Source organism: Drosophila bipectinata, chromosome 2L, assembly GCF_030179905.1.
Source record: "Drosophila bipectinata strain 14024-0381.07 chromosome 2L, DbipHiC1v2, whole genome shotgun sequence".
NCBI classification, from domain to species: Eukaryota; Metazoa; Arthropoda; class Insecta; order Diptera; family Drosophilidae; genus Drosophila; species Drosophila bipectinata.
The window spans coordinates 547,162-570,046 of NC_091736.1; the positions used below are offsets into that span (position 1 = coordinate 547,162).

The 22,885-nt window shown below is 48.3% G+C and overlaps 2 protein-coding genes across 2 annotated transcripts; both read left to right on the forward strand.

Moving 5' to 3' along the window:
* Positions 1-7,259: 7,259 nt before the first annotated feature.
* Positions 7,260-8,759, forward strand: slp1 (sloppy paired 1). The gene has a single exon (XM_017249865.3). It carries the CDS (start codon positions 7,368-7,370, stop codon positions 8,424-8,426), a length of 1,059 nt encoding a protein of 352 aa, XP_017105354.1. The 5' UTR covers positions 7,260-7,367; the 3' UTR covers positions 8,427-8,759.
* Positions 8,760-18,225: 9,466 nt separating this feature from the next.
* Positions 18,226-20,104, forward strand: slp2 (sloppy paired 2). Its single transcript, XM_017250193.3, has one exon. The coding sequence runs from the start codon at positions 18,578-18,580 to the stop codon at positions 19,991-19,993; it is 1,416 nt and encodes a 471-aa protein (XP_017105682.2). The 5' UTR covers positions 18,226-18,577; the 3' UTR covers positions 19,994-20,104.
* The last annotated feature ends 2,781 nt before the right edge of the window (positions 20,105-22,885 follow it).

Consider the following 22,885-nt stretch of genomic DNA (forward strand, 5'->3'; position numbering starts at 1 on the left):
TTTTGTGAGGGGTTCCCTTGAAAATGGGGTTTTCCCCTATAGGGCCCACAGTGATGGCCATATCTTTCCCAATTCTCATTCGATCCTCAAGCGGAGTACCTTAAACGATTTCTGGATCGATTCTGCGTCATTCTGCATCAAAATCCTGAGACAAAATATTTTTTAGATTTTTTGTCCATTTTTGTGAGGGGTTCCCTTGAAAATGTGGTTTTCCCCTATAGGGTCCACAGCGATGGCTATATCTTCCCTAATTCTCATTCGATCCTCAAGCGGAGTACCTTAAACGATTTCTGGATCGATTCTGCGTCATTCTGCATCAAAATCCTGAGACAAAATATTTTTTACATTTTTTGTCCATTTTTGTGAGGGGATCCCTTGAAAATGGAGTTTTCCCCTATAGGGTCCACAGCGATGGCTATATCTTCCCTAATTCTCATTCGATCCTCAAGCGGAGTACCTTAAACGATTTCTGGATCGATTCTGCGTCATTCTGCATCAAAATCCTGAGACAAAATATTTTTTAGATTTTTTGTCCATTTTTGTGAGGGGTTCCCTTGAAAATGTGGTTTTCCCCTATAGGGCCCACAGTGATGGCCATATCTTTCCCAATTCTCATTCGATCCTCAAGCGGAGTACCTTAAACGATTTGTGGATCGATTTTGCGTCATTCTGCATCAAAATCCTGAGACAAAATATTTTTTAGATTTTTTGTCCATTTTTGTGAGGGGATCCCTTGAAAATGGGGTTTTCCCCTATAGGGCCCACAGTGATGGCTATATCTTTCCCAATTCTCATCCGATTCTCAAGCGGAGTACCTTAATCGATTTGTGGATCGATTCTGCGTCATTCTGCATCAAAATAATAACACAAAATATTTTTTAGATTTTTTGTCCATTTTTGTGAGGGGATCCCTTGAAAATGGGGTTTTCCCCTATAGGGCCCACAGTGATGGCTATATCTTTCCCAATTCTCATCCGATCCTCAAGCGGGGTACCTTAATCGATTTGTGGATCGATTCTGCACCATTCTGCATCAAAATCATGAGACAAAATATTTTTTAGATTTTTTGTCCATTTTTTGTGATGGGATCCCTCGAAAATGGGGTTTTCCCCTATAGGGCCCACAGCGATGGCTATATCTTCCCAATTCTCACCTGATTCTGAAGCGAAGTACCTCTGGATTCTCAATTTTTACTTTTCTTATGTAGGCTTATTAATTCTGTAGTATACTGTGTCAGAAGAGTGTATCCCTTTTAAGACTTTGAAACACCTGAACATCAAGCACATTCCAAAATGCCATAAACCCATCATTTGAGGAACACCTTTGCGTCTACCTCGCCAGCTGTTGGACGTCTTCTTCGGGGATTACCTTTCCGATCAATGCCACATCCTGTTGCCGCATAAATCGAACATAAATTTGGCTCCTTAGCAGTCCTTGTAAAAGTTAATTGCTGTGTTAACACGTCCTGGCCAGAACACAAAGGCCGTCTCCGGCGCTGCTCACTTTGAATAAGGCCAAGAAGAAATCGATTTTTAAGACTATTAAAGGCTCGGCCGGCAGCAATCCGCTTACCAGGACCAGGATCCCCTCCCTGCCTGGGTCCTGCCCTGGCAATCTGAGTTTTGGGTTTAATTGTGTCGGCCTGCTAACGATGCCCGGGCATTTTGCACGCGCTGCGATCATTTGTGGTGATTGTATGGACATTGTTTGAGTTTTCTCCTTTGATTGCGTGTGCTGCCGGGCATGGGGAAAGCAGGATCAAGGATCGCCGTCGCATAAATCAAGGACTCCCGCTGCGGAGCTACGTGCAGGGCTCTCTCCGTCATCGCCAGGACACATATTTTCCTCCAGGCGTGGCTCAAAGTCGGCCGACAAGAATAAAAGTCAAAGCCGAAAGGACGAAATAATTGAGACATTTGTTGGCCGGCGACGGCTGTTTTTTTCAGGCCGACTGTCTGTTTTCTGCCCGCAATGACAAACTGATAAAATTTCGAAAAAACAATGGCTTCAAAGCCGGCCTGGAACTCTTTTTGTCTCCCAAGGAACTGTGTAGAATGCTCCTTGCGTTTTCAGGTGACATCTTCTGGCAGCTCTATTTCCACCTTTCGGCACGTTGACAACAATGGGTGTCGGTGGCTTCGGCTTCTTTGGTCCTGCGGCTCCCGCTCCTCCTCCGAGGACATGTGGCCGGTCTGATCTTTGCCGCCAGCCTCGATTATGTTGTCACATCATTGTTTTTTTGCTCAAATCACAGGATTAAAGGAAAATCACGGCCTCGATGATGGGGCGAAATAGATCAAAGTGGAAGATCTTCAGGACTTCCAGTCTCCGGCCACTTTGTGTGGATTATGCTGTCACATTTGGCACAATGGGGTTAATGGGTTTTCCGGGAACTTGTTTATATGGAAAAGGATATAGGTACTAATCGATGTGGGAATATCAGAATGATGGCCTTTAAGATCTTTGAGTCAAACTTTAATAAACAATATATATATTAGATGGTCACTAAACTAAACTGTGTGTGTAGTACAGTCACCTAGCGATCCTGCCTTAAAAGAGGACACATCCTACTCCAATTGTTGGAGGATATGGGATGCTGACATGGTGCAGCTACTAACGAGCAATTATCGCCAGCTCTCAGGCGTTGAATCCTGATTTCACACGCCTGGACTGAAGAGACAGAGGCTGAGAACTTGATCCAGCGGAGCCCGAGATATCCTGCACAAAGCGTCATCATCACGCATTTGCTACGCTTTCGGGGGAGTCTCCTGCCTGTGCAAGGACCTGCAGGTAGAGATACAATCGCACTCACACAGCCGCACACCGGATTGTGGATTTCGTTGGTGCACATTGTTGGGACACAATGGAGGAAAATATTTTCGTCCTGTTGTCAAATGATTGCATTTAATGTATCGAAATCTGCGTGACGAATCGATTCAGTTCTGGCTGGCAAGCTGCAATGGGAAACTGAAACTGGGAACCGTTGATGGTGGATGTGGATGGCAACCAGTTGCCTTTGAATTCGATCGAGCTCCGTTTTATGGGCTTCCTGCCCGGCACATGGTCTCTGTCCCATTTAGAGCCAATCCCAACCGCACGGATAACTTAATCAATAAGTCGCAGTCAGGCCGAAGGATGCGAAATACGCTCCTTTGTGTGGGTTTGTCGGTGGAACAGATCAATTAGCAGGCGGTGCAGTCGGACCCATGCTCTGGGTCCTGCGAGATCCCTCAACGAGCCTAGCTAAGTTGTCAAAGTAGGATGGTTATGGCCTCCATCTGTTTTTTAACTGGGTGGACTCCTCAAGTGGAACTTTCACGTACATATGGCTGGAGAGTAAAACAAATTGGAGTCGCCTCATAAGAGGCGGTGGTTCTCGAGAGCCAGGACCTTAATAGCTTGAAATATTAATTCTGACAACTCCATTTGTGTCCAGGCCTTTGAAGAGAGCCGAAATAATTCCGTGTATTTGGGATGATTTTAAGGGCTCTCCTACATTGTTCTACATTTGTGTTTCATTTAAAAATCCAAAAGTTAGTGAGAGGGTTAGTATAACTATCTGAAGCATTCATATACCTGATGGATAACATAATATAATGTTATAAATAATATTGCTCCTCATTAATCGGATGTCTCTATTTGTAAAGTTGGCCAACCTACCTGTTGGCAGCTACCTGTATCCGAGAGTTAAAGCAACAAATGCGAAATCCGATCATAAAGGCAGTATAAAGTAAGTCTTTGTACCTAAGCCAAGGAGCAGGATTCATTCAAAATCTGGGATTGACACCAGACTTATCAATAACCGGGAGAATTAAGGCGAAATACCCAGAAGAAAAGGACCTGATTAGTGACACTTTTCAGCGATTCGGGATGCATAAAAAATAGTCGATTTTTTGGCCAGGCAACGAGATCGATCATGGCCATTGTCTTGGCCATAAAGTCGAGCCGAGCCAGAGGCCCTTTGGGCCCGCATCCTGTCGAGGGAGAGAGTGAGAGGTCGAAGCCCTCGCTGAGCGCGACAAATGTACTCTGTCTATGCAGATGTCCCGCTGATGTGTCCTGGCCATGTGACAATCGCCGAGTCCTGCCTGCACGTCCTGCCTTCGGGCCCTGTTGACAGCCAGCAGGGACCTCAGAGAAATATCGCACATTACGATCAATTATGAGACTCAATGCTCACCCACGGTGGAACGAAACCGGGCGAAAGTTCTGAAGCCCTGGGAGGGAAGGAGGGGTCCTGGAGGAGGGAAATCTTGTGGCGTTAATTGAAAATTACATGCACATTGTCTGTGGCCACGGTGTCTACTTGGAATTCGCCTAGCATTTGGAATAGCCTTCTCTTCTGTAGTATAGGCCTCCTCAGTTTTCTCAGTTTTGCCAGCTAATGAGGCAGGCGTAGCGCTGGCTCGAAGCGTGAAGCTCGCCAAGGAAACGCCTAAGTGTGGTTTTGGCAATGAAACCATAATGTCAGCCAGCGTGGAGTCCTCCTAGGAGGCCACGGTGCGGTCCTGATCGGGTCCTGATCACCCAATCAGCGACCACATGCGCACGGTCTGTTGAACTCCAAATTTTTGACCAAGGTCCCAGGATCACAGGGTCACTGAGCGACTCAAATTCAATTCGTTTTGAAGTATTATGTCCTAAGCTGAGTGAAGCCTTTGAGCGAAATTTTCTAACAAGATTTGATGCAGATTGCTGGAGAATTTATTTACAAATCAAACAGGATATTCCGCATAAAGATTGAATAAAAATTGAAAAAGATGTAGGCGTCACAGTGGGCCATGAGAACCTTCACAAAAAAATTGAGGGGGTTTTGTTGCAGACTCCCCTCAAGGATTAGGTTAAAATTGACAAATATATAGTATTACCTTTGGGCCATATAAGTTCTCCCCATATAAGGTCCCCAATCTTTAGAGGCGACTCCCGGAAAAATGATTAAAAAATCTAAAAATAGTTTAGCTTCTGGGTTTTGATGCAGATTGATGGGAAGTCGCTCTACAAATCGTAAAAGATATTTCGCTTTGAGATGGGATGAGAATTGCCAAAAATATATAGTGCAGGGTGAGGTCTATCAATAAACACCCCGTTTTTGAAGGAACCATCGTAAAAATGTAAAAAAAAAAAATGGATTATGAATTTTTAAAGAGCTGTTTCCTAATCCAAAGTCGACTAGAAGCCCAAAACTCTATCCTGATCATCTCATTAGTATTTGGAAAGATGCCACATAGCCGCAATGTGTGTGTCCAGGACCTGTGGGTCCTCGGGCGGCTTAGGGACTGCCGAAATCAATTAGTTTTGTCGCGGCTGTCAAAATTATGCATTCACCAGGGAAAAGTCAGGGTTAAAGTTAAGCCACCGGGGTCGGCGGCCGCTTTCATCTCTTCCCTCCGAGTTGCAAAAAGTGCCCAAAGATCCAACTCAATTAGTGGCTCGGAAAGGGAAGCCGCAAAGAAGAATCGAGGCGTTCAAATCTTCGTTTATCCCTTGGCAGAAAAAAGAATAGCAACTGAACCTGCCGCCTCAACAATTGTTGAACGCCTACTTTTTCCCGCTGTCTCCGGCCCTGCCCCTGCCCCGGCCTGCGTCTCTTTCTCCGCCTGGTCAGGCCGTCCCTGTCTGGCACTTTCAACTTTTCCGCCTTTCCTGAGTGCATCATTATCATCGGCAATTGGACTACTGCGTCAAAAGTGCGCTGCCTACATTTTCTGCTCAGGCACCATTGTTTTGTTCACTTTTTTCTGGTATTTGGACAAAAAACAGTGTAGGAGAGAAGGGACAGCAGCAAATTAATAGACAGTCATTTGGAACATGTGTTGTTGCTGCTTTGATTGTTTTGTCAAGTTGTCTAAGATATCAAACGCGGAGTGCCGCCGAGATGAAGCCCGAGATGAGGCCCCATTCCAGCCGGGCCAGCAATCCATCTGTAATAACCCACAGCGCTGACGTCTTCATTGTCTCCACTTGACTTTCGCCCAATTTACGTAGATGGGATGCATGGGATGGGAAGCCAGGCACAGCCTGTATGTTGGTTCAATTGTTCTAACAAAACATGCCATAAAACATACAACATGTAGAAACAAAACCACTTGTACTTCCCTGTTATTGTAGTCCAGTCTCGGTCCGATTGCCAAGCCCATCCAGATCCAAAATCAGTAGCCCTACAGTAGGCTTCCTTTGATCTTAAAGCCACATGAGGTGCATGTGTCGCGGGACTTCAGATAGTCCTGTTTAAAGTCCCTGCTAGCCCCTCACCTCTGAACAAATCACCAAAACAAAACTTAACTTTGGCAAAACCAACTTTTGAAGTTCTAAGCACCAGGCCCTGGATATTTTCCAGGGCATTAATCTCGCGGGATTGGCCGAGATCCACATTGATTCGCCGAAGCCAGCCCAGAACTAATTCGAAAATCTGTCGCGAAACTAGAACAAATCCCGCTGCTGAAGGGTTAACCCCTTCGGATTACCTGAGCTCGCCGATTGAGCTGAGCTCCATTGAGCTGTTGAAAATCGTGCCGTAAGCCCAGGCAGGATCTACGGAAAGTAATCCCGGCCGAGGCAGCAGTACCTTGAACTAGTTTGGGTGGGATTAGGAGCAGCTCGAGAGTCCCTCGGCAAGCGATTGATTCTGCGAATGGAAATTCAAGCCATGAGCGGATGGTCTGATATGAAAGTGTTCTAGAACAGTGTATGAATATAAAATATTATAAGATACTATTTTATTATGCACAAGTTAAGAACCTCCTAAGAACACTCTCCCTTAAATAATTCCCAAAATGTATCTACAAGATACCCATTTATTGCTAGCTCATCAAGTCATTAGAGATTCATAAGCATCCTGATTAAATCGCAGCCCGGCGGAGCTCTGTTTTTGTTTTTATTGCCGCTTGTTAGTGCAATTAATAGTCAAAACAGCGAGCGGGAGAGAGACGGGCGAGCAACCCCAAAGACCGACCCTGTTTGGATTGGGTGTAATGGATATTTTGACGCCGGAGCAGCAAAAGACTGCAAATAAACATCCACAAGTTCCCAAACAAGGTCCGCTTCCATGCCTCCATGGCCTGCCATGGGTCTGTGGAAGACGAGTGGAACAAAATGGTCACAAAATGGAGGGCGGAGCCTGGCTCTCTCCCGGAGAGACGGGTCGGCTACCTACCTCTCCCGCTCTTGCGCAGTGGACCGCCATCTACCTGTCTCGCTCGCCCCGTGAGAGCTCTTGTGTAGACTTCGGGCGAGCGGCCGGGGTGGACTATAAGTAGCCCGGGCCGGGGCTGTAGAAAATCAGTTCAACCCGAACATCCCAAGCTACAACATCGCAAGCGATCCCAGTCGTGTGTGAATAAACCTACCAAAGAATCATATCCAAGACAATGGTGAAAAGTGTGAAAATGGAATTCAAGAGCAACTTCTCCATCGACGCCATTCTGGCCAAGAAACCCAGCAACAGCAGCAGCGCCACCGTCATCAAGACGGAGCCCCTGCAGCAGCACCACCACCTCCACCAGATGCCCCACCACCAGTACGTCCATCCGTACTCCAACTCGGACGGTGAGCTGTCCGCCTCCGAGGACTTCGACTCCCCCAGCCGCACCAGCACTCCCATGAGCAGCGCCGCCGAGAGCCTCTCCTCCCAGAACAACGACAAGCTCGACGTGGAGTTCGACGACGAGCTGGAGGACCAGCTGCTGGAGGACGAGCAGGACTGCGAGGAGGGCGAGGGCAACCCCAGCAAGAAGCAGAAGGTCAGCTCCGGCGCCGACAACAAGAAGCCGCCCTACAGCTACAACGCCCTCATCATGATGGCCATCCAGGACAGCCCCGAGCAGCGCCTGACCCTGAACGGCATCTACCAGTACCTGATCAACCGCTTCCCCTACTTCAAGGCCAACAAGCGCGGCTGGCAGAACTCCATCCGGCACAACCTGAGCCTCAACAAGTGCTTCACCAAGATCCCGCGCAGCTACGACGACCCCGGCAAGGGCAACTACTGGATCCTGGACCCCTCTGCCGAGGAGGTCTTCATCGGCGAGACCACTGGCAAGCTGAGGCGCAAGAACCCCGGAGCCAGCCGCACCCGCCTGGCCGCCTACCGCCAGGCCATCTTCTCGCCCATGATGGCCGGAGGCTCCCCGTACGGTGCTCCTGCCCCGGGCTACGGGTATCCAGGTGTGCCTTTCGCCGGAGCCGCAGCCGCCGCCGCCGCTGCTGCCGCCGCCCTGTACCAGCGCATGAATCCCGCTGCCTACCAAGCTGCCGCCGCGGCCGCCGCCGGCTACCAGCAGATGCAGTACCAGGCCGCCCCGCAGGCCCATCCCCAGTCCGGCCCGGTCTCCGCCCCACACCCCGCCCAGATGCAGGGCTACCCGCCGCACCTCAACGCCGAGCTGTTCCAGCGCATGCAGTTCTTTGGAAAGTTCCCCAGCAGCTAGACCCTCTGCTCCGGACGACAAAAAACCAAGCCCAGCGCTTAGGATCACCACAAACCCAGGGACGAGCCGGGGATGGGGGAGGAGAACCAGGAGCTTCTCCTCTGGCACCTAATCCCCTCGGAACCCTTGACGTCTAAATGCTGCCATTTAGCAATTTCCTTTGGACCCATTCTCTGCAGGATCGACCTGGAAAGTCGCTATCAGAATCAAGGAGGCACTCGGAATTCTGGCCCCAGATGTTGGCCAGTTCTTGACGAAGAGAGCCCTTGTAGTTTGGCTGCAAATATTCTACTATATTTTATTAAAAAAAAAATAAATAAACAAACAAATAGAACCAAAAACTTTGAACTGTCTTCTTTTTTAAACTTTTCAGAATTTTCAGGAACTTGAAAGAGATTTCTTAGTAAAGCTATCAAAACTGATAGACTCCTCCATCTTTGGAAATAATTATAGGCTGCTAATAGCAGATTTGAAAGAAGTGACCTATTCTTTCTATTCCTGACTCTATTTGACAGTCGAAATTTGGTTTTCTTCAAAACCTTTCTGCCTTTTGTGGAGTCCACCAGATGCCGTCCTGTTTCCCAGTCACATCCCGTAAATATTTGCCCAGCTTCCTTCGTCGACTGGCTTCCATCCTGATGACTTAATTAGTTGTTTGCTAGCCGGGCGGCAAACATGAAACCGATTCCCGAAAAATGAGGCTCAGAAATGGAGAGGGAACGAGGTCCAAAATGAGCCATCACCCATTGACCGGGCTGCTGATGTTGCAGCTCCGATTTGGTCGTTTTTGTTGGCTCTTTACATGCCCAGTGACAACTCCAGCTGTGCGAGATGGCCGGGCACCGCAGGTACGATCCGAGCCCGATATGATATCCCAGAGACCGTAGCTGGGTCGCACTACCCCTTGCCCCCAGCCAGGCCATTGTCTGGATCTTCCCCGAGAGCACACTTCTCCTCGGAGCCCCGTCGCAGGCAATTTTTCTTAACTTTTGTTATACAATTTTTCAACTAATATGTGCGCTACACTGGGAGGAATGATCCACTCTCTTTGGAAGTTATTTAGTGTCGACAGTTTTCTTTAACAAGTAAAAATCCTTAAAACATAGTATGGCACGATATAATTATAATATGTACCGAACATTTCTCTCAGTGCAAATGGGCTCTCGCATCTTTAGTTTGAAAGATGAGAACCTTAAGAAAATTGTCGAAAAATAGGAAAAAAGGCACCGCACCGACTGGGGCGTTGTTTCTGAAATTTCCCAAACGAGTTCTCGCTGGATATCTTCATTTTCCGAATTTCACTTGCCGGGCCGGCGGCGGCCTCCGATCTTTGATCACTTGACATGTGTTTGTATGGACGCAGTGCGTCTGTGTGCCTCGATGTGGCAGCTTAAGTGCGCGTCGGAGTAAAGATGTGAGAAAAAGGGAGCATCATCAGCATCAACAAGTTTGTTCCCCGTCCCCAGCCCCCGGAAAATTCTAATAACAAGCCTCGCCTCGACCATGTCGTAAATAGTCGCCGTCCTCTCCCCGAGGCCCTTTGTCTGCCCCTTTCATTTCTCCCAAAGCGATTTGTAAACGGAATGATAATTAATATCATCGTTACTAGATTAATCTCCCTCCCCCCCTGTCCAGGTATCTCTTTTGGCCTGGCCAAGAGCCCATCCGATCGGTAGCAATTATCATATTTTGTGTGCCCATTTTTCTCCGTTTCTAATAATTGTAAATTATTGTGTGTGTTGGTAAATCATGTTATTGAAACGATTAGCTGGCAGTTTTATAAGGTGTCAGCTTGGAAACGGGTTGTCCGATGGTTGAGGAGCTGGGGGCTAGATGGAGGCCCGGAAAGTGGTGCAATACTTTATGGAGTCTGCTTTTGATGCAACCGGAGCCAGGCCGAGTCGTGCATAGATCTAAGACTTTATTGGAGATAGAGATACTATCGATGAAGCAATGGACATACATAAGCCCTAATCCCTATCCATACTTTCTAAGATTATGTGGTGTGTTTGATCCTTAACCCTGTCAGAGGTGCCTTGTTTATAAAATATCATTGCCCATTTCATCATTTTGAGTCCATATAGGGTATCCTTTGAAAAGAGCCAACAAGCTCCTGCATGGAAGACGTCCTGTATGTACACATTTGGGGCTTATGCTCGGCTTAGGCCATCGCAAGAGTTAAATCGGTTTTCGGCCCACACGCCCTAAGCCTTCGCTTCAAATATTTTGCATACTGCACCCGATCTGGATCTCAGCCGAGTGGAAGGGGCACCAGAGACTCGGATGGACAATCCGCAGATCAGGCGAATGAAACAATTTGGATGGTGGCATTGTTTTATTGGACTGCCCAGCTTAAGCTCGGGTTTGGTTTGTTATTGAAACAGATCGGATGAGCGCATTATATACTTAACACGTTTCATGTGCCCTGGATTCGGATTGAATCCAGAAATCCACTTACCTAAGCCCGGGGACTACGGCTCCCTGAGCTCTAAGTCGCTAAATCAGTCCGGACTCCGGAGGTTTCCGGGATTTCTATAACTGTATCACTTTAGAATAGAATTGTTAAATCAGGATGGCATTGTGTGTGGAACAGGAATGGGAATGGGAACGGGAATGGGAGTAGTAGAGTAGCACGCGCTGAAGCAAAAGGAATGTGGTCTTAACCAGTTTCCTTCTATTGGCTTAAGTACTCGACGTGCAATTTGCAAAGATAACAAGCAGCAGCGAGGCGATCCTCGGATCGGGCTACTTATCTTATTACCCGGGTTAAGTGCAGGGATTACGGGGTCGAAAGAGCAACCTTGTGGGTCTTGAATGCACAGGATACGGGCTGAGAGCAGATGCCGAGACCTGATTACCCAGCGTGCGTTTGCAGGACTCGTAGGATCCTCGAATGCCGGCCCAGATCTCCTCCTGCGTTGTGCGTGTGCCGGTTGCTACACTTTCTGTGCATTTAGACTGCTCCTGGGTGCTCCTTCTGCGCTCTAATGGTTCAAACCCATCGGCTTAGCATCTACCAGGCTCTATTTCATAAATATTTTATACATATAATCGGCTAGTTTCTTGCCGCCATTATTTGGGCAAAGGCTTAGGGAGAACAGTGGTTTTTTCTCCCTGTCCTTTGAGTCTGTGTAATCCCGAAAATGGATAACACTGGAACACAACTGAGCTACTGGGCTACTAGATTTCTTTAAAATTTTGTGCAGAGGACGTGTAGGTAGGAGGTCGGGGCAGGAGACTAGCCCAGATAGTTGACAGTAAGTAACTCACTTTGGCTGCCAAGTTGCCAAGCAAATACATTATTGATTTATAATCCAGTTTGCCCCATCAGAGCAGAGCAGTTTCTCATGAGCTGGGTGCTACGTGGAAGCCCCGCAAGTATCGGGTGTGTCACCTAGGAATAATGCGAATCAAACGCAGTGGCAGCCCCCACCCTCCTGGCGAGAACCCACAGTGACCACAAAATGTGTTTTTAATTGAAACTGATGTGGCCGGCCACTCTGATGGGTTCAGATGAGGGCAGCGCATTCAAATATTTATTAATAAAATAATTGTTAACCCATGGGCCGAGCAGTCTATAATCAAATAATGGCAATACAAACACAGCCACGGAAAACGGGAAAATATTTGAAAATATTTAAGCGACAAATGCGCAAAGTAACAATACACCACGTCCGCGCACACATGTGGGCAGTGGAGTGGAGGCCCTCCTTAATTAGTTTCTTTCATTATCTTGGCCTCTCTGTTGACCCGAATTTCAATTAAGTTAATTTACGCCGCAGACCTCGCTGCCCAGTAGTTTCTTCCAGCTTCCTCCTTCTCCGCGACGAGAACCAATAAATAAATGAACCATGAATGGGCCTACTACGATGCGTAGTTCTCCAATTGTAAGGAACGTACTCGCAATTAAACTGAAATTATGAATGAGTAATTTCGAGCTGCACTTGAGCACTCGCCCGACCCGGCCAGTGAGGTTCGAACGGAAGTGAGTTCAGCCCGGGTTGGGGTTAACTCTGAGGAGTCGCCGGCTCTGGGGATACGGACGTCCAATTCGGGGAAGACAGCTTGCATGACAAGTTGGCATCTGAACTTTTCAATTTTGCACTTGAGCGGCGGAATGGATCGCAGATGTCTTGGGTGAGTCTTTCAAGTGGGACCGGAAGTGACTCCCCATGCTGGGGGCTCCTGAGGTCGATTTCCTTGTGGGGCTACTATGGTTAACTATTTTATTGACACTTTCTGAACTGAGTTAGAGGGAAGAGAGTTTGATTGCTACCGAACGCCGGCTAATTGCTGTCTTCTCAGCCGTCTTCTCGACAGAATCTCTCACCCACTCTGCCTCAGATTTCACACTGATACACACACTGCTAATGGCTTCAATGGGCAAACAGTCGACACAGCCTGGCGCACACAACTCATCGCACAATCAACAAATTAAGTCGGGCCAAGGGCCACAGCTCGGACCTCAATTAAATTGATTTAGATCAGAGCAGGGCTCTCCGTTGCCGGTGCCCGGTTCCCGGACCAGAAGTCGATCGCGAGGAGCACTCTAACCCAATCACTTGTGAACTGACCAATGCACCAGCATAATCCAAGCGGCCCTGACCGATCCTGTGTGGCAATAAATCCGCAAGAGTACCCGCAAGTTTTCGGGTTAGGGGTTCTAGTCTTACGCGTGGCCTCCAAATTTGTTTGCTCTATGAAAAGGTATTTCCAACTCGTCATTAATTTGGAAATAGTAATATTATCTTGATTGAATGTTCATTAGTTAGGGCACTTTATCGTTAGTATGAGATAGCCAGGCTAACCAAGGACAGTAATCCTCAGACTATGTTGCACAAGACTGGTACCACCTCTCACCCACAGTAGTAAGGGTATGTAGTCCGTCGGCTATCAGTGCTTCTGTCCGTTATTTGTTTTGTGGTCGCTTGTTGACTGTCGTTAATTGTTGCTCAGTTCATTAACACACATCAGAGAACATGCCACATCGCACCATGCCACATAGCAGCGGACCACGTTGCAGCTCGGCTCTATTTGCCACCCTCGCGTGGCACACGCGACTTTTTCTCCGCCCCACCCTCCCGCACCCCCCCACCCTCTCCTGCCCCCTCTCCGACCGCTCGGGGCAGCACTAACGATGACATCTAAGCGGTTGCTGCTGATGGTGCTGCACAGGGAGAAAGTAGTTCAGCGTGGAGGGTGAACTGGCTCCATAGAGGTCTTCCGCGACAGGGCACAGATTACACTTTTTTCTCAGTGTCGGCTGCTGATGTGGCTGCTGCTGGTGTTGCCCTTAACGATGTTGCTGACGAGTGTCGTGTTGCCGCTGCCGCTGCCGTTGGTGCGACTTTGTCAGCGTTGTGGGTTGTTAATGCTGCTTTGTGCGGTGTTGGTGTTGGCGCTGCGTGAGTTTTGGCAGTTTCTTTTTTATTTCGTTAAATGCCTGTAAATCAGTTTATAACACATTGTCAACAATTATCAAGTGTTGCCCAGGGCCCTGGGAGGGGGTGGCCTGCCTAAGGGTTGAGCTTTCCGCTTCGTGCCTTCTACGGTCATAAATATTAGGGTTTTTTGGGTCGAAATGGGGTTACCCTTTCAAGTTTTTATTGGAAAATATATTTGAAATGATACTAAATATTATATAACTATATGACTGATAATTGTTTTTCAAGAAATTGATATTATTTTCCATGCAAGAGTTCTCATAGATTTTCTTTTAAGTCCCAGAGCTGAAAGTTTTTCCAGTTCCACATCCGAAATCCCAAATCCCAGTTAACGACTCATCGCCCTGCTGAGTTTTCTGACCATATGCCCTCGATACGCGCCCGACCTCCCACACCCCCCTCTGTTTTCACCCTTCGCTGCACTCGAGCCAACCTCTAGGACACTCATTTGGCTGTTTATTTGCAAAACGAAGCGCAACGATAACAGCAACAACAACAACAACAACAACAAAAGGAGCAATTGGGTCCGAATCTGGGACTGTCCAAAGGGCCGTGAACGTGATTTTATCAAAATTTGGCCAATTTGTGAGGGCCCCCTGCCCCGGGTGGCTCACACTCCGCTGGAAAGACGGCAGAGCGAAAAACGGGGGAAAGTTGGCCTTTCAAGACCCGGAAAAATATGTGTGTTTGGAAATCGGAAACTTCCCAAAACACACTTGCTGATAATCGACGATGTGTTACGTTTTAAGGCCTTAAAGGATATTTCAATAAATCAGACCATATTTGAGCTCCTTTATGATTTCCCCCTTCAATTACAGGAATCCTGAAAGTTTCCAGTGCATGCTGCATATTTTGTAAACTGGTTGTTTGTCTCGAAAACAAAATCAGATGTCAGAAACAGAGTGCTTGAGCGAGAGGTTTAACCCTTTAGGCCTGTCCTTTAATCAAGACAAATCCCGAAATTGAAAATATTTGCGTGGCTAAGCGACGGCGATTAGGAGCGGGAGGAGGAGGAGGAGGAGCAGGGACACCGGGAAGAACCAAGAACATAGCTAGGACCAAAACAGGAGCCAGGACGAGCCGAAGAGCACAGCTTGAGGTCCACGAAATGAGATTAATACGCGCTAAGCTTAGTCCGTTCCGAGCCAGGATCGATTTAATCCTTGCTTAACTCTTTCGAAACGGTAGCCGGAGGAGGTGTAGGTAGGACCTGCGAGGATTCCCACTGCCGACTACTGCGGCCATGTAAACAGACCATATAAACAACGGAAGCGACCGAGCCTGCCCTGCCGACCGAGACTCTTAACCCCTTCGGACCCTCTCGATCCTTGCACCCACTCACGGGTCAGGTAGCCGGATCAAGAGCCTTGTTTGCATGGCCCGCGCTGATCCGTTGGACAAACAAGCTAATCCTGCGGTTAAACTGCCATTGAGTTTATCAAAATAAGGCATATACCCGGAAGGACGTGGACGTGGACGCGGACGGGGACGGGGCGTGGCAACTTTACGGCCGAACGGGTTGAGCACTCCCGAATGCCCTTCCCGAAAGGGTTAGCCATCCTCGCAGATCTGTCTCGTTTTCCGGGCAAACATCAGAGTCCGGCTATCCGGGCTGGAACAAAACTAATGCCAGCTATAAATCTGGCTGATTAGTAAAGTGCTCTCGCCCCTCGGATCGCGGCGGATCATATCCGTATCCGCATTAATCCCCGAAACATACAAATCCCTTCGCTCCTTTCGCCGATTCGCTCGATTGGCCCGAAATGTGTCGTCTTTTCGGCGTTTTAATCAATGACAAGTTGGTTTTTTCTCGATATCCTTGGTTTTTGTGTGGGTTTTTGTTTGTCCGGGGTAATTACGGCCCGTAGTTTCCGGGCTCCGGACAACTTCTAATCGTCTCTGAGCAGTTTGTTTGTTTTGAATATTCGGAAGGAGTAGTTGCCGGTCGGCGAATCGGCAAGATGAATCACAACTGGGTACACAATCTGGTGTTTATTTTCGGTAATCAACTTCAAGATGATTGATTGATCTTTAAACAGTCTTGGGTCTTTAAACCGAAGTCCCATAGTTGGTAGTCCTATAGTTTTAACAAACAATTAAGCCACCCACATCATAGGATCTGAAAAGTGATATGTCTATAAGTACAGTTTAAATAATAGGTTGTTTCACTAAATTCTACTTGTTTTAGTTCTAAAATGGATATATTCCTCATCAATCTATAACCACCCCGTAGGATGTACATTCCATTTAAGCATTATTCATAGCAATTTTACGGAACTCCTAGCACATCCCAGTCTAATAACATAATTTATAAAATATGGAAAAGAGTCTTCCGGAACGGACATCTCTATAATATATTTAAAGCAAACACACAATATCGAAGAGAACCCACAATTACCATTTTTCCGTGTCCTGGCAGTCCCCTATTATTAGACTGCCCATCCATTAGTTCTGACATCTCCAGCCCCATCAGCCATCAGCCAAAGCAACCAAAACAATTACCCAACATTCAAAATACGATGATGAATAATTAATTGAAATACTGGACAAACAACGGAGCTTAAAAATAAAATCAATTGGGGAATGTGTGGAATAAGGGGCTGTAATTACAGAGCTGGCGCCATTTTATAGCGCCCAGTTGGGGAGAGCTCTCCACCGTGAGAGCCGCAGAGCGCATGTCTCCACTGGGGCGTCCAATAAGTTGTGGTCGCACTCACACTCCCGCCGCCTGCGTGGAGACCCATGGACACACACGAGCGCAGATACCAGAACCAGACCCGGCCACACATACCGATGCAACCCCGCTTCGTTGGCCATCGCCTCAAACATGGCGTCTTCGTCTGGGCCTCGGCTCCGACTCTTTTTCTGCGTTTTTTGTATGGCCTCCGCCCAGGTAAAACATGTTTCCCTCACCTGGCCCTCCTCCTTCCCCTGGAGAGACTCCCCACACCCTCGCATGTGGGATCCAATCGGTCGTCGGGTGCACGCCCCCAATTTGTGAAAACAATTATTATGATTACAGCAATGATTTCGACTTTGCCTGGGGAGTGGCCTCCGTACTACAGTACATACACGGATGGGCCTTGGCTTGGTGCAGCTTGTGGCATGCGAATGCCGACAGCTGCTCTGTCCATTTTGCAGTTGTTCTGGGGAATTCTTTCGGGAATTGATTGCACCAAATTACATTTAATTGTTTGTAGTTTTTGATTTGCTTGGAAGTGTTCCTTTGAACTGCCAAATACGGTTCAACCTCTGTAAATAGTGCCACTTAGCAAAGCGACCCAATTTAGCCAATAGAGTATAACTATTTTTACATAACGACAGTTTAGATTTCAACTTTAATTCTAGAATCTCTATTATACCTCATTAGATACTGTGGATTATTAAAATAGTTCAACATAGTTTAAGGAATAAGGTATAAGCTTCGTTTAGATCTCTCTTTTTTTTAATAATAGTACCACTTAAGTCCTAGAAAGACCCAATTATAGAAAATGGAGTATACCCATTTTTGTTTAGCGTCAGTCTAACCTTAGACTCTAAGATTTTAGCTCTAATCCTAGAACAGGCACTTTACATTGAGTACCACATATCAAGGATTACCCTTTCGGTATATAGGTTTTCCTGTTTATCCTTCTTATGTTGTAGATCTATCCTTTTTTTAGTTTATTAAATACTCAAATCTGTAGCCATATCTAAACGCATATCCATATGAAACCATATCTATCATCGCAACCCCCTTTGAGTTTGCAAACTAGCCGAAAACGGGCCAAGCAGCTTCTGGAACAACAACACCCATATGGAAAGAAACGGAGTCGTAATCAGAATCAGAATCAAAATCGGGCCGGGATACAATTAATAATGGCAACTGTGTGTAACAACAAGAAATACATTAACACCAACAACCGGGCAGAGCTGGCAGCTGGCATTTATCACATAAAAGAGCAAGGCGAACAAAAAACAATAATAAGTACACGGCCGAAATACCTAGCGTATCAAAACGCAACCCACGACGAGGCGGAAAGGGTGACCCAGACCGCCGCATATGGGGTGTACTCCGGGGTACGTGAATCTCCGTATGTCCTCCGTACTGGATCGTGTGTGTTTTCATATATTTGTGTCGGCGTCGGCGTTTTTCGTGCTCCGTGTCAACGGCAATTACCGTCGAATGGGAAAAATAAATCTGGGCAGCCACTGGAGGGAAAGAGACCCCCGACTGGCAGTGGGTAGGAGCGAGAGAGGCGGCGATGGGTTCCACAGCGGCGATTGGTCGAGAGCCGAGAGCCACCCCCGGGACCCGGCCATCACCTCTGACGGGAAACCGGCCTGCGTACTGCTGTGCACGGAATTACTGGGAATTCTCGTTTTTAGTCTACAGCGGAGACTTCAGAGCAGCGGACGTGAGAGATCAGACCCGAGATTTTGAAATCGGAGATCGTGAACTGTGGCCAGTGCTTCGCGTCGGTAAATCAGAACAAAGACCAGGAAGCTCTTGGCCAATTTGAACCGAAAAGTGAATTGGACCACTCATTCGAAGAGTCTTAAAACGAAATCCAAGCGGGGAACTGTGAATAATGGTGGCTACTCCACCACAACTTTCCTAAACTATCAAAAAACGATAATAAACTGATAAAAAAATCAGAAAAAATCAAGAGATTCTCATAAATACGACGGCAATGTGGAGCTGTTAAGCCTGCAATCCTGGCCAACATGGTGAAGATCGTCGACGGTCTGCCGCCCAGCGAGATCAGCGCCCACAGTGCCGGCCACAGCCTCCACCACCATCACCCACTGTCCTTGACACTGCCACCCGCCGCCCACCAGCCTCCCTCCAGCCATCCAATCGGCCTGAACCTCACCAATCTAATGAAGATGGCCAGGACGCCGCATCTCAAGTCCAGCTTCTCCATTAACGCAATCCTGCCGGAGACCCTGGAGCACAGGGACGAAGGGGAGGACGAGGAGCGAAACCCCCCCACCAAATTCCCCCCCAGCCACAGCATCAACAACAACAACAACAATCCCATTACGCCCCCATGGGGCAGCGAGGACCAGGAAGCGGAGAGCGACCCGGAATCGGACCTGGACGTCACTTCGATGTCCCCAGCGCCCGCCGTCAATCCCAACGAGAGTGATGCCGAGGAAGTGGACGAGGAGGATATCGAGGAGGACATCGAGTGCGATGGAGACGGGGATGTAGAAGCGGAAGGGGACGGAGAGACCACCGACGGGGACGCGGAGAACAAATCCAGCGATGGGAAGCCCATAAAGGACAAGAAGGGCAACGAGAAGCCACCGTACAGCTACAACGCCTTGATCATGATGGCCATCCGGCAGAGCGCGGAGAAGCGCCTGACCCTGAACGGCATATACGAGTACATCATGACCAATCACCCGTACTACCGGGACAACAAGCAGGGCTGGCAGAACTCCATCCGGCACAACCTCAGCCTGAACAAGTGCTTCGTGAAGGTTCCGCGCCACTACGACGATCCGGGCAAGGGCAACTACTGGATGCTGGATCCCTCGGCGGAGGATGTCTTCATCGGAGGCTCCACGGGCAAGCTGAGAAGAAGGACGACAGCCGCCTCCAGGTCGCGGCTGGCGGCCTTCAAACGCTCCCTGATAGGGCCCATGTTCCCGGGCCTGGCGGCCTACCCGCAGTTCGGCCAGTTCCTGACCTATCCTCCCACGGCGCCCAGCCTGCTTGCCAGCATGTACCAGCGATACAACCCCTTCGCCCCCAAGAGCGGCCCTGGACACCCAGGACTGCCGGGCCTGCCTCCGCCGCCACCTCAGGTCCCTCCAGGACCTCCCCCCTTCGTTGCTCCGCCCACCAGCGAGCTCTACCAGCGCCTGCAGTACCAGCAACTCCTGCATCAGCATGCGGCCGCGGCGGCACTGGCGGCTCACCAGCGGCAGCTTTCGGTGGTGGCGGCTTCCTCGGGAGCGCCCCATCCGCCGCCCCATCCTGCAGCTCCTCACCTTGCCGCCACCCACCTGGGACAGCCGCCCACCTCACCTGTCCACCTCCACGGGGGCGGAGGCGGCAACGGAGCGGACTCACCGGGTCCGTCGCCCCAGGCCCTCATCAAACCCGTCACAGTTGTCTCTCGCAACAGCTGAAGCCCTCCGGCCGCCAGATCTCGACTGTGGCTGGGCCAGGGTGGACTCTGTAGCTTGTAGCCAGTGTGCACTGTACATAGTTATAGCCGCGACTGAGGCGCTAGACGCTTGTAAATAGAATAGAACTACTACTACGGAAGTGAAGGTGATTCAGTTGACCAGGTTCGGTGGTAACCGAACGTAGAAGGAGCCTCTGCAGAGGATAATAAGCTAGTTAACCCATGGGGATCTATTTTCCTTTAAGGACTTAAAGGTGAACTTAATGGATCCACAAAGTATCTCTGCAGAGGCTTCTGACAAACTGGTGTTTCAGAGCTGGTAACTTGTTGTCACATATCTACGATATATGTTTGTATCTTATGTTTGTATCTAATAATATAGCGATAAACGATACTTAAGCGATACAGGCAAAGAACTAAGCACTATTTAATTTATATATATTATAGCATAGACACTGAGGGCGACGACAGAAACCAATTAAAATTCTATTGAAATAAAAATGGCGAAAACAAACATTGTGAGTCTCTGAAGAATTAATTATGGCCGCGGGGAGTTTCGGGAGTGATGCTCTGTGCCGGCGGGTGTTGAATTGAACTGCAGTGGCTGCTAAATGGATCTGTTGTCGCGACAAACTTGTCGACAATCGACCGAACAGGAAGTCCTTAATAACCAGCACATAACACGTCCGCATACGAGCCCCAAGAGTGGACTTCGGTGCGGGCTGTGGCTATCGAGGCTGTAAGAGTAGCGCTAAAAGCCACTACCAAGTGTCAAATCAAATAAAATTTTAGCGCATGTCCCACACACGCCACTGCAACATGGAGGGTCATACCCTGTTTTCCACATGGAAAGAAATTGGGGGTCCACTATTTGCCAGTCTTAAAGACAAGCAAAGTCTTAGCTTAGATTTTTCTCTAGGTGTAGTTACTGAGGGGCCTTGGAAGACCTTTCCATTTATAGACTCAATTAAAATGGAGTTCTGCCTGGCTCTAAAGCCTAATAACGACTCATTTTTCTTAGTCGATTGGCGGCACACCTTGGCCGCCTCAAGAGGCAGATCTTTCGGGCCGATTCACTTGCTCACTCCCATTATGATTTGGGTGATTCATCGGGCCAGCTCCGAGGGGTTAACAAACTGCAGCCTGCAACTGCGCCTCACGGGGCGTATGCGCGATACTCGCATCCATCTAGCTGACAATTGGCGGCTGACATGTCTCAGTTGCACATTTCAATTTAGGCGAAATCTTAGACAAGGCCCGGTGCCTGCTGAATTCTGTTGTTGAGTCAACAAGTTCCGAGCCAAGAATGGGAATGAGATTATCCAATTCGCTTAGTTAGTACTCGTATTTCACTCTTGCTACAAGTCCTCTTCCTTCGGGCTGCATTTGTTGGTACAGCTTGCAATTGCGTTTTGCCTGCTACTCAATTCCATTCAAGTTGCCAATTATGCGGCCATTATTCAATCAAAGTAAATTTATTTGTTTGTGTCTCTTTTCCACGTAAATCTCTATCCTCCACGGCGGAGGAGGCCCCCAGAGACCCCCTCTTCCAGACGATTCCCCATTTCTTTCAATTTGTTCGCCTTGCGCGACGGATTATTGTCTGTGTAAACGCTTCCAGCGAATTGTATCCGAATCGCAGACGTATTCTCCTCGACTTGGACTATCGCATGATGTCACAGCCGCCAGTTGACTCAATTAACTTGCCCAGATCTCATCGGTACTATATAGTGCATGCAAAGTACCCAGGGGGCACAAGTTCAAGAAACTTTCGGAGGCGAGAATTGCTAGCTCTGATTTAGAATTGGATGTGGCGCCAGTTCTGTTTCTGGAGGGGTTTTGTAATGCTCGGGTCTACTGATTAACCCACAGCTGTGGGAGGAGAACACTACGAGCTTCAATAACTGGGGGTATCAACTTCTAAATTAATATTAAAGTGTTTTCCTTTCTTGTTCGAGATCACGCATTACAAGAAGGTCTAAGGAGAATAGAGTGAGGAGCTGTAGATGTAGAAACCTTACTTCATGTCCTGGAGGCAACCCACTCAACCCCAATACCGGACAGCCTTTGAAGGCAAATCCCAATCCCAAAAAAAAGAATCCAAGAGCAGTTGCGCCTCCCTGACGGGACTCTGACAGCCTGGGATCTTTTGTTTGACTTGTGGCATGGCTAAACTGTAATAATTGGATGAGGCGAGACCGCGGCAGGCCCGCTGATCATCCAGAGGAGATGGGGGTGTAGCAGGGCGATGACGATGAAGATTACGGCGATGTGGATGGCGGTTATGATGTGTGCGCAGCTCACAACTGTGACTGGCATGAAGAAATCATTTTATTATTTTCGAAATTATAGCATGCAACATCGATACACAACAAGCCGCAACTAAAGCGGCAGCGTCAGTCGGGCAGTGGTAGGATGGGCAGCTGGTGGGGGCCTAATGACGATAATTGCACACCTCATACCTTATGCCTCATACTTCGCACTCATCTATATAAAAGGTCGGCTCTATTCACTTTGTGCCATAAACACAGACATTAACACCTGACTCCCGACTAGGTGAGCGACAAGTTTTCTTTGGGAGGCACTGAGAGAAAATACTATATGCCTTGGATCTCCTACCTGTGCGTTGTTTTAGCACTCCAACATAGGCAGTCTTATTTCTCGCCGTGCCTGCAAAGGTGTTTTCCCTGCAGTTGCCTCATTGTTATGGTAAACAGTTGCCCTGCCCCTTGCCCTCTGCCCCCTTAGGTGTGCCCCCTGCTGCCACTCCTCGCGGCTGACCCGTTCCGCTCTTAATTATAGTCGCAGCTTAATCTGGAGCGGACAGCTGAAGCTGAGCCCTAACAATTGGACAATGGAGTTGGAAATGGCCGAGTGCGGGGGGAGTACAGTA